Source organism: Exophiala xenobiotica (genome assembly GCF_000835505.1).
Source record: "Exophiala xenobiotica strain CBS 118157 unplaced genomic scaffold supercont1.3, whole genome shotgun sequence".
In the NCBI taxonomy this organism is placed as follows: Eukaryota; Fungi; Ascomycota; class Eurotiomycetes; order Chaetothyriales; family Herpotrichiellaceae; genus Exophiala; species Exophiala xenobiotica.
In genome coordinates, this window is record NW_013562492.1 from 2,628,567 (window position 1) to 2,639,772 (window position 11,206).

At 52.6% G+C, this 11,206-nt stretch overlaps 5 protein-coding genes across 7 annotated transcripts; 2 read left to right on the forward strand and 3 right to left on the reverse strand.

The window, feature by feature from the left end:
• Positions 1-144: 144 nt before the first annotated feature.
• On the reverse strand, positions 145-595 carry PV05_05186 (uncharacterized protein; the record flags this gene model as incomplete). Its single annotated transcript, XM_013461659.1, has 3 exons — positions 145-382; positions 433-533; positions 584-595. 3 exons carry the CDS (start codon positions 593-595, stop codon positions 145-147), a joined length of 351 nt encoding a protein of 116 aa, XP_013317113.1.
• A 2,126-nt stretch (positions 596-2,721) lies between these two features.
• Positions 2,722-4,140, forward strand: PV05_05187 (uncharacterized protein; the record flags this gene model as incomplete). The annotated part of the gene is made up of 1 exon (XM_013461660.1): positions 2,722-4,140. The coding sequence occupies one exon, from the start codon at positions 2,722-2,724 to the stop codon at positions 4,138-4,140; it is 1,419 nt and encodes a 472-aa protein (XP_013317114.1).
• Positions 4,141-4,300: 160 nt separating this feature from the next.
• PV05_05188 (uncharacterized protein) lies at positions 4,301-5,811 on the reverse strand. Its single transcript, XM_013461661.1, has one exon. It carries the CDS (start codon positions 5,697-5,699, stop codon positions 4,365-4,367), a length of 1,335 nt encoding a protein of 444 aa, XP_013317115.1. The 5' UTR covers positions 5,700-5,811; the 3' UTR covers positions 4,301-4,364.
• A 226-nt stretch (positions 5,812-6,037) lies between these two features.
• Positions 6,038-8,747, forward strand: PV05_05189 (uncharacterized protein). The gene is made up of 3 exons (XM_013461662.1): positions 6,038-6,254; positions 6,302-6,759; positions 6,814-8,747. Exons 1-3 carry the CDS (start codon positions 6,185-6,187, stop codon positions 8,500-8,502), a joined length of 2,217 nt encoding a protein of 738 aa, XP_013317116.1. The 5' UTR covers positions 6,038-6,184; the 3' UTR covers positions 8,503-8,747.
• On the reverse strand, positions 8,666-10,993 carry PV05_05190. 3 transcript variants are annotated; one of them, XM_013461663.1, is made up of 4 exons: positions 10,931-10,993; positions 9,365-10,873; positions 9,044-9,208; positions 8,666-8,857 (listed from the first exon to the last, which is right to left on the reverse strand). In XM_013461663.1, exon 2 carries the CDS (start codon positions 10,866-10,868, stop codon positions 9,522-9,524), a length of 1,347 nt encoding a protein of 448 aa, XP_013317117.1. In that variant the 5' UTR covers positions 10,869-10,873; positions 10,931-10,993; the 3' UTR covers positions 8,666-8,857; positions 9,044-9,208; positions 9,365-9,521. The 3 variants fall into 3 exon arrangements, with proteins under 3 accessions (XP_013317117.1, XP_013317118.1, XP_013317119.1); XM_013461664.1 differs by lacking the exon at positions 10,931-10,993 and having other exon boundaries at positions 9,365-10,901; XM_013461665.1 differs by lacking the exon at positions 8,666-8,857 and having other exon boundaries at positions 8,971-9,208.
• Between the last annotated feature and the right edge of the window lie 213 nt (positions 10,994-11,206).

The following is an 11,206-nucleotide window of genomic DNA, read 5'->3' on the forward strand; positions in this document are numbered from 1 at the left end:
ACGCGTTGTCGGAAAATGACGTCATTTGACAAGACGGCAATTCATTTATTCTTTCTACTCGTGATCCGTACTGTGCACCGTAGCATTAATACGAGGTATTATCTGCTAAGACATCTCTCACTAAGGTACATGTTCCAGGTCGCCTCAGGTGGCCATCGCCAGCAAATCAGCCATGTCCGGTACAGGACTGTTCGTAAAATCATCGAGCAGTTCCTGCACCCTCAAGCGGATATCTTTCGCTGGCGAAAGAAACGGCAAATCAATATCTTCCTCGCTGTCGTCAGCCTCTTCATTGGCAATCCATTCTTCAAATGCACGCTTGATGCCTCCACGAATCTTGATCGACTCTAAGACTGCAATATTCTTCGCAAAGAAAATCAACCTCGCTTCATCAATATCCTGCATTGGAGTTCTCCCAGCCCCTGGACCTACATGCGCTTAGGTTTGATGGTGCATCTCTTCCTCTCCCTGACCGCCACTTCGATGAACAATTGGATGATGACTCTGAGTTGGGCATTCTTCGGCTTGGGGAACTGAATAAGTAGCAGCTGTCTCGAGATTGCGGATCCAGACGAATACTTACCTCCGAACGCATGATTGTGGTCCAATGTTGGACCAAGCTGCAGTTCACGGGCGTGCCCTCTCCAAACCGGAGGATTGGGGCTCGCCGTCGGAATAGAACTGTCCTGATTGTGTATCGCCGGTGCCGTAGTCGAGCGGAATACGTTCGACAAGATCTGACCCATCTCGACTGAATACTAGGGTGAAATACTTACCTGCGTCGAAGGTCAGAACAGGGTGATAACGGTGAGATGTCCAAACCCTATGAGAGCACACAAAACAGTAGATTTTCAAGCACGACGTGCACAAGGAAGCCTGGTCAGAAGGCGGTTGAAGTCGGGCAGTGCAAATAATGATTTGTTCAGACAAAGACAAATCTTCGACCACAATGGATGTCTTGGCCAAGGGACAAGGAGCCCAGGTCTTGGGGACCATGTCTCGATCCTTTGTCCTTGCTTGTCAAGAAGCGTATGCTCAGGGTCCGAGTTCGAGGCTGTCATCAGTTGTGCTCGTAACACCACTTTCACACATCCACGAGCCGGAGTGCTTGAGGACCCGGTTTTCTTTCCACATGCCCGCTCGATATCTTATCCCGGCTCGAGCGACGAGCATGCTGTTTGGCATTGGTAGCGGTGTCTGATGACGCCGCTGTCGAGTGTTGTCACGGTGCAGTCTGCGTTTGTCTGGTCTTCTCCCAAGTCGAGTGAGCACAAGTTTTGTCAGTCGTCGACGAGTTGCTGTTATATGCCGTTGTCGAAACGGCCGTCATTGGCAGAGTGCCAGCATCCTTGGTGCGGCTACCTTGCCACAAGACTAATTTCGCCTAGCTGGCGATTGCGTCCAACGGAATCTTCCAGCGTAACGGTGTACATGCCATGCGCACGAAGTATCGGGATTGGCAGCCTCATGGCCGAGAAATCGAGTACTCTGCGAGGTGCCGGCATCAAACTGCCCACGGACCCAGAAATCGAAACCCGTTCTACCCTCTGAAACACGGCTTGGTAGAGACAAGAGTCCACGAGTCCACTGCATCCAGCCATTTGCACCACCGAAGTATCGCGATCCATATCTAGGACTCGGTGCTCCCTCAGAATCAGGAAGATATCCATTGGAACCCATTGTCGTTCCGCCAAAGATGTATAGAACACTCTTGCCTGGCCATTGACAAGAGCATTTCTGTCCACGTTTACGCTAGCGGACAGGCCAGGGACACTAACTTGCAAGGAATAACTTTTCCAGTGAAGGTAAGGTACACCGGAATTTGCCAAGGATCCTGTAACGTACCATCGATATCAGAAGACAATCGAGCTTCTCGGGAAGAGGGCTGAAGCTGATGGAGTCAGTCTCCCAAGTATTCACTCCAAGGTGGGAGATTCGGGCTTATGCTAAATAACCGGTTCCACTAGTCACTTTTCTCAAAGTTTTGCGTATACAAAGACGAAAAAGGAAACCGAAAACTGACCCAACGTTCTGGAAATTCTGGTCCCAGAATACTTCAATGTCAATTATCGCCGACCATATCCCGAACATGGTTATCTAGAAGCCTTAGCGGGCGGAAAGACCACCGTGGTACCCGATAGCATCCACTCAGTGACGGCCTCAGGAACGGTCGACGCATATGTAAAAGAAGCACGTGGTCGATGTTATGATCTGCGCAATTGCTTTTCGACCTCGAAAACCCATCATGAAGCTCAATCAGGGGACTACGTTGCAGAAAATGAGCGGAATGTCCCTCCAGCTATTTTCGACCGGTCTGCCCGTTCATAAATGTTGGCGATACTCGACCCTGGCGCAGAAAGTCCAAAGTCGCATATGGTGAGTCGCTCGAGGGCAGAATTTTCAACTACCGGTGGTCAAGTCAACGACTTGGTATAGTGGTGAGCTTAGGAGATATCCAGGGCCCATAACAGTGGACTCGTTTATATCTAGTCCTTGGAAAGTGGAGCGCGGTGATCCGCAAGCATATTGGTTCTACACCAGGCATCTCAGCACGTGGACTTGAACGAAGCAGACTTCCAGCGCAAATGATGAGCGACTAGGAACAACTGGTGAGCAGATGCATTCGGATAAGTAAAGACCACTTTCCAATGTTCTGCGAACACTTGCTAGCATTCGCAACCTCAGCCTTGATTGCTATTTGGCCATTACCACCCAGCAAGGATGTTGGGTCTCATTGCGCTAGCATCAGTCCTCCTCGAGGGAGTCAGCGCAGATCGTCCCGTCAGCGGGTGGCCAGCAATAGGAAATGCAGCCTTTCCGCCTTACCTCGGTGGGAACTCCCCCTGGTTCGCTGGTCCCAACGTCAACAACATCTCGCCTGATGTGCCAGACCAGTGCACCGTGGACATGGCCGCGTTCGTGAGCAGACACGGATCTCGCTACCCAGATCCAGGTTCATACTCAACATGGACGACACTCCAATCCAAGATCCAAAACTCATCATTCGAGGCCCACGGTCCTCTCGCATTCATCAAAGATTGGGAGCCGGTTCTGCAGCATCCCACGGCAGAGGTCTCCCAAATCTCCGTTGGAGGGTATCGGGAACTTTACGACATGGGGACCACTTACCGCTGGAGATACTCCCATCTCTATGCGGATAACAACCCTTTCATTGTCTGGGCCAATCGCTACCAAGCATACCAGCCTCGTGTGATTGACTCGGCACGACTGTTCGCCCGAGGGTTTATTGGACCCAACGCCACAACCGTCGGTACGATATATGTGCTGAACAACTCGGATCCCGCCAGCTTGGGCAATTCGCTGGCCGTCTCAGACCTTTGCCCGACGTACAATGACACTGGTGGTGGCGTGAACGCCACGACCTGGGCCAACACCTATCTGCCACCCATCGTCAAGAGAATCAACAAGCTCACGACGCCGCCAGGAGCCGTCAACTTCACCGCCAGCGATGTGGCATTGTTCGGGTACCTTTGCGGATTCGAGACTCAGATCACTGGCAAAACAAGCCCGTGGTGCTCGGTCTTGACCGAGTCTGAGCTCAAGCAATACGAATATGCGCAAGACATACGGTACTACTACGGCGCCGGTCCGGGCGCGGCCAAGAACGGTACCTTCATGCTCCCCTTTCTCCAGGCGATCATCGAGCGCTTCCAGGATGGACCGAATGAGACCTACGTCTCGAGCGATGGCAGCAGCTTCACGCCGCCCCCATTGATCGCGGCATTCACCAACGACGGCCAGGTCAACCAGCTCGCCGGAGTGATTGGTGTTTTTGATGACCAGGCGCCTCTGCCAGCCACGTACATCCCAGCGGAGCAGAAATTCATCGCGTCCCACTACGTGACCATGCGCGGGACTGTATCGTTTGAGCGGCTGACCTGTTCGGGTGAGCAGTACGTGCGCGTGCTGCTGAACGACGCCGTCTACCCGGTGGTGGGCTGTGAGTCCGGACCCGGAAGATCGTGCCCTCTTGCACAGTATGCCCAAATTGTGGCGCAGAAGCAACAGGCGGCCGGAAACTTCGGGACCACATGTTTCGGTAATGCAACCACGGCGACGGGGAAGACAACCTTCTTGACTGACTTGGCTCTGCCATTCATGCAAGCTGTCAAGCCCTGATTTCTGTTATACCTTCCGACAGGCAAAACAAGGCTATGAGAACATGATTCAGGAGGCCGCCCGACGTCCTAGAGTGCTTTCTATCCCTGAAGTGACTGGCCTCGATCACAAAGATGCAGAGGATTGATGAGAACGAAGGACACGTCCTGTCCAAAGGTGTCTTTTGGTGTACATAGACTAATAAGTATATTCTCCTAGTCCGGTGACCACCTTTCCCACTGTCTCTAGAGTTTCGACTCTGAGCGAATCTGTAGGTCATGCCTGCTCAGATCCCGGAGACTCTTCTTGCCCATATTGCCGAGCATGTTGTCGGTGTCCGCTAACAAACACTTGAGAACATGCTCGACGCCTTCTTGTCCTCGGATAGCTAAACCGTACATGTAAGGGCGTCCGATGCATACTGCCTTGGCACCCAGAGCAAGCGCCTTTAGTGCGTCGCTGCCTGTGCGGACACCACTGTCGAAGAGCAATGTCAAATTCGACCTCTGGACCGTCTCATCTGCAGCGATCTCGGCCAGAGCATCGAGCGAGGCTATAGCCCCGTCACACTGTCGGCCACCGTGGTTGGAGACGATGATACCGTCCATGCCATATTCGATAGCCTTATGAGCATCCCCGACCGTCTGAATGCCCTTGAGGACGATAGGCCCGTCCCATAGCTTCTTCAAGATCTCGAGATGTTTCCATTCACGATACGTTCCGGAATTCAACACATCGAGCCACGCCCGCGACCTCTGTAGAACGTGGATGTTGGTCAGAACACGGACGGCGCCATATGCGGATCCAGGCCGCTTGAGCATGGTCCACAGCTCGGCCAGTTTCTCGCCGTAGCTTCGTGTATCCTGCTGTTGTATCTCTTCGTATCGCCGGGTGAAGACGGGATCGGAATGTCCGATCTGGCACCCATCGCCCCAGATGAACGGTAGATATGCCGTGTCCAGATCAGTCGGCCTCCAAGCGAGATTGAACGTATCCAACGTCACGACGAGGACTTTATATCCATTTGCCTGGGCCCGTTTGAGCAGACTGACGGTGACATCCTCCCACTGCGGTCTCGGCCAGTATAGCTGGTACCAGCGGTCGCCGTTGCCATTCGCTGCGGCAACTTTCTCGATCGTCGTGGTCGCAGCAGAGGACAGGATCATGGGTACGCCGACGTTGCGACATGCTTTGGCCGTGGCCTCTTCGGCATCGCGATGCATGATGTTCTGCACGCCTACCGGCGCCACAAGGAGTGGGCTCGTGTACTTAGTGCCAAACAGGTCGATACTCATGTCTCGGCGGGTGGCATTGACCAGCATGCTCGGTCGGAGACGATATCTGTCAAAGGCTGCAAGATTGGCCTCATGGGTCTTCCCGCTGCTCGCGGATCCGTAGACATAGCCGAAGTTCGGGGCAGGCACTTTGGACCGCGCCAGAGCTTCCCATTCTAGCGGTTTGGTGGAGAAGATGGGAGCGCGGAGAGAAGAGTAGACTTCTCGCTGGTACGCGGAGTAAGCGTTTCGGTCTGGCTCGGTGTATGGTTGGTTCCATTCCTCAGGGTTGGTCTTGGTCGTCATAGTGTCTGGTCCTTAGCAGCGACTTGAGTGACAGGAGCAACACAAAGGGTACGCAGCTGTAGCAGCGACCCAGGATCGCGCAAGGTTTCAAGCTCTGTAGGGACAAGAGGACATCACGGAGTAGCCAAGTTTAACAGCAGCACCGGGAAGCCGAGGTTGTCGAGGTTGAAGATCCGTATGTTTCCAACCTTCTGATTGGCCGATTAGCGACTTATGGGGATGATGTAAGCGAGTATTCCACTAGCCATACTAGGACTAGTGCAAATCTGAATGACCTACGCGACGATGACGTCGAGCTTCAATCTGGATTTGGACTTGATCATGTCAAGTTCCACGATCAGATTATTTCCAGGTTCCTTGTTTCTTGACCTCGTTCACTTGTTCCAGCGTATTGGTAAAGGCCATTTTCCGAACGAGATCTATTCCCGGGCCTCAGTGTCCTTCTTCTGCTACTCTTCCCGCTTCCTCGACACAGCTCCCTCAATATGGCCCACAAGGTGCTACAGGACAATTTCGACGTTGACTATGTCATTGTCTTTAGAGTCCCCGACAATGGTAGTTTAACTGACCCTTCCCAAGATATATGAACTAAGTGGCAGCAGACAAACAAGCCGGAATAGCGCAATTCCAGAAGCTCGTGCGTGCCCTCGCCGAAACAGGCCTCACCACCGAAGTCCGACGCGGAGACGAGACATCCTTACTCGTTTTCGTGAGAGCTGCCGATGAACAGGTCTTTGCAAACGTTGTTTTCAGATCAAGGATCAAAGACTGGCTATATGGCATTCGACAGATCCAGCCCACCAAAGATACCGCCGAGACTCTTGCCTCAGAACAGCTGACGCAAGCTGAACGATACCGGATGATCCATCATATGATATGCTGTCCACAAGAAGAAGGAGGAGCTGGAATCACACCTAAACACGGTGAATGGAAAGCTGTCGAGGCTATCTTCCCATTGCACGACCATGTCAAGAACAAGAAGTGGCTGGCCGAGTTCAGCCGCAAGACATTTCTCACGCCCGAAGATCTAGACGAGGTCAGGAATATTATGGGCGAAAAGGTTAGTGATCACTCCGCAATGGATTTTCGTGCAGACTCGGGCTGACTCGTACAGATTGGTTATTACTACGCTTTCCTCCAGTCGTACTTTACCTTCCTCGTCTTCCCAGCTGCTTTCGGATTTTCGTGCTGGGTCTTGCTCGGCAATTTCTCAGCAATCTACGCCATCGTCAATGGCCTATGGTGCGTTGTGTTCGTCGAGTACTGGAAGCGTCAAGAGCAGGAATTGGCCATCAGATGGGGCGTTAAAAACGTGTCTGCAATTGAAGACAAAAGGAGGGAATTTGTGCCCGAGAAATTCATCACTGATTCGGTCACTGGCGAGAAGATGGCCTATTTCCCGTCAAAGAAACGGCTACAACGACAACTGCTGCAGATCCCCTTGGCCATCCTCTGCGTGGTGGCGCTTGGTGCGATCATTTGCACTTGCTATGCCATCGAGATCTTCATCTCCGAGGTGTATGATGGCCCGCTCAAGTCTATCCTGGTTTTCCTTCCTACTATCATCCTTACGCTGGCAGTCCCTACCGCCACCAACTACCTGACTCAATTTGCGGAACGACTGACCTATTTCGAGAACTACGAAACTCAAGATGCTCATGACAAGGCTATGATCTCAAAGGTCTTTGTTATCAACTTCATCACTTCGTACACGGCGATCTTTTTGACGTCGTTTGTGTACGTTCCATTCGCTTCATTGCTGGTACCGTATCTCGACGTGTTCAGTCTGACTGTCAAGCCATTTGCCGAGAATGAGAAACAAATGCAGACACCATCACCTGCACAATTCACCATCAATCCTAACAGGATTCGAAACCAAATGATATACTTTGCCGTGACAGCTCAGATTGTCAATTTCGCAATGGAAACCGTGGTGCCTCTCCTGACCCAGCATGGCACCAAAAAGTACAAGGAGATGCAGTCCGCTCGAGCTGAGAAACAGGGCGGAGCGACCCCGACCGTAGCTGCAGACGACGCCCCTGAGGAGAAGGAATTCCTGACCCGAGTTCGCGAGGAAGCTGCCCTGCCAGAGTACGACGTCACCAGCGACCTCCGAGAGATGGTTATTCAGTTCGGCTATCTGGCATTGTTCTCTGTCATTTGGCCTTTGACACCAGTGTCGTATTTCATCAATAATTGGATCGAGCTTCGAGGGGATACGTTCAAGCTAACGGTCGAAAGTCGACGACCAAACCCTGCACGTACTGATACTCTTGGGCCATGGATCGACAGCCTGGAATTTCTTGCTTGGTTGGGTAGCATTACTACTGCGGCCCTGGTCTACATGTTTAGCGGCGGAGATGGTCCGGATGGGCGACCTCACGCTATCTGCCTGTGGGCACTTCTCCTTAGCGTCTTCCTCTCCGAGCACATCTTCCTCGTCGTTCGGGTTCTCGTGCGCTACGCTATCAGCAAATTTGACAGTGCAGCGATGCGCAAGGAGCGCAGTGAGCGGTTCATGGTGCGCAAGAAGTTCCTTGAAGATGCTGGTTTGGCCGATGCAATCAAGCCCGTTGCTGCCTCACCAAACAGCCCTTTGAAGACAGCTTCAGGTGAGCAAGCGTTCGCCAATATTACCCGAGAAAGTCTGGAGGAAGATGCAAGACGTGATAGTCTCACGAGCGCAACACCTGCGGATCGCTTCTGGCATCACCAGCGTAGCTGGGCGGAGTCTGAGAAGGTCGGTGTTGGTATGATCGACTTGATGGATTTGAGTGGAGGGAACGAGAAGAAGAGGCAATAGATGTTTACAACCTTTTGATGAAGACTCTTCAAGGAGAATGGTGCTCTCTGGGCGGAGAACGAGTGTGATGCTATTTCTTCGATGGACCCGGAGACTTGAGGCGTCGACAGCACTGACAAGGGATGTTGGGGTGTATGCAAAAGCATTCGAATTACGATATGAATTGTTATGAGTATGGACGCGAGTAACGAGCAATAGAAAACACTTGATAGTCCTGTTCAAGCAGGCAGGCTTCCTCCCTTGAGATCTTCAGGTGATGGTCTTAGTCAACGCCCAATGCCGATGCTGTTTGCTCTTGTAATCACTAGTATAGCTCCCTCGTGCCCCGTCCGCCTCGGTACATGCACCAGTCGCACTGTGGTTTCGTCAATGTTAGCGCTCTCTCTGCCACACACACACACACACACACACACACACACACACACACACACACACACACACACACACACACACACACACACACACACACACACACACACACAATTTTTTGACTCGACTATGCGCAGCGCCATAATTAAAGGACGTGGAGTGCCTGACATACCGTCATCTCATCGCAGCCTGTATTATGTAGTATACAATATGCGCTCCTGCACCGCTTGCACGTCCGCGCCGCCAATGGTGCACATAAGCTGCAGACTCGCCCGCATTCGAAGCAGTCGCGCGTCACCGCCGCTTGGCCGGGGAGGAGTTTGAGATGGCGTGGTTGCTGTGGAAAGGAAAACGAAGGATTGAGCGTCAGCCAAACTCCAATGCACCAAAAGTAAAACGCAGGACAAGGATGGTTCGGAGGGGGGTGAGGGGGGTTCGTCCAGTGGCGGTAGCAGTAGCAGTAGCAGTATTTGGCTTTTGGTGGTCATCTCACCATTTTTTGATCCAAAAGAATTTGCCCAGGCAAGCAGCAAGCCCACGGCAAGGATTTGCGCTCTGGTCTTCTTTTCCTTTTCTTTTCATTCTCATCCCCCCCCCCTTGTTTTTCTCGGGGGCGGAGAGGTTGGTTTTGTCTTCTTTTCTGCTTTTTTTCATCCCGGCCGACGACGGATACCGCTCGACCTGGCCGCCCACACGACACCGAGGCAATTGACAATGCAAAGGCCACCAAATACCTTTGAATGATTGCCACTATTTCTGGAATATGGATTTGATTCATTGCGTCTCAGAGTCTCGCCGAATCCTTTCTCCGCCGCCAACTTCTCCAGGTCGCTCGGCTTCTTGAACGTGCCGGCGTTGTAACATTCGGCGCACCACCAGCGGCGACATTTCTCGCAGTATCGGTCCGACAAGCACCATGTGCAAGAGACGATGAGTCGTTGAGGAAGGCTCCCCAGCGTCCCGTCCGGTCCAGTCCGAGGCGGTGGCCGCACGGCGTCGATGAGATTGCCCGTCGCTGGCGGCGGCCATAATAGTGGGAACTCACGAATATCGCTTTGGCCCCAGACCGGTGCGCCAAGGGCAGTGCGGCCACAGTCCGCACATCCATCTGGGCCGAGTGCCAGGGTCGCCATAGGAGGGACAGCGAAGTCACTCTCCTGCAGGAAGGATCGCGAACTGGTAGTCAAGACGAGATCCATGTCCTCGTGCATATGCGTGCAGAGCACGGCGTCGAAGCTGATGATCCCGGCGCAGACGAGAAGTGTTTCTTCCCAAGAGCTGCGTTGTGCGTGGCCCTGCGCTATGACCTGTCCCCTGGCAGTGTACCAGGGATCGTGATTGGGACTGGAATAATCGGTTGTATCTACCTTTAGCGTGTGGCAGCCTTCGAATGCACGGGCGTCCTGTTCTACATGCTCAAGAGGGGGGAAGACGTACAGCCCTTGCAATCGTGGCGTGCCTTCGGGCCTGTTTGGCCGACAGAGGTACCGTAGCAATTGTTGTAACTTGTGCTCGTTCACATTGTGGCATTTTCGTATACTCAGGAGTCGCACATTATATTCGGGCCCGGTCAAGATGTCGTGGAGAAGATCGGCGGTGACGGAAGCCAGGCCGTCCAGGACAAGAGTCTGCACGTTTTGCAGGACTTTCAATCGTTGCAACTTCGATAGTACGCCGCGCAAGGGACCGGCATAGAATTCGTCCTCGGTCAAATTCTCGTCCATTCTTTCCGCACGCCAGGAGTTGCCTCCTATGTCTATTCCGGTCAATAGATTGGGCGAGACATAAGCTCCTCGACATTTTGATAGGTCGACGTAGCGGAATACGCTGGGCTCGTGAAGGAGTACATCCCTGAGACTCTTGGAAGCGCTGCATAAAGAGACTATCGTCGGGAGCGGCAGATACGGTATAATGTTCTCAAGTATGAGAGTGTTGGAGAAGGCTTTGAGCAGAGATGCTGGTAGTGGGGATGGCGAGGCTGACTCCGCTTCGGACATGATTTCTGGAGACGATTTCAGTACTAGTAGCACCGTTTCTCATCCCTCGACGATGATAGTACCTGAAATATGAGTCCAGCTCTGCGCTATGAAGCACTTGATACTTGCTAGAAGAACTAACAAAGGTCGGTCGTTGAGATGGATGAAACGATGGGGTGCAGGATGATAAATGTTGACGTGGCATAGGACCAGGCGGTGAATACTAACATATTGACTATTCCTCATTGGGATAGTCCCCTCAAAGTGCCATGATTACACTATATCTTATTGGGACATTTCCCTTCGAAGCGCTATACCTCATTGAGACAAATGCATCACGTACGGTGGTGCAAAGTCCC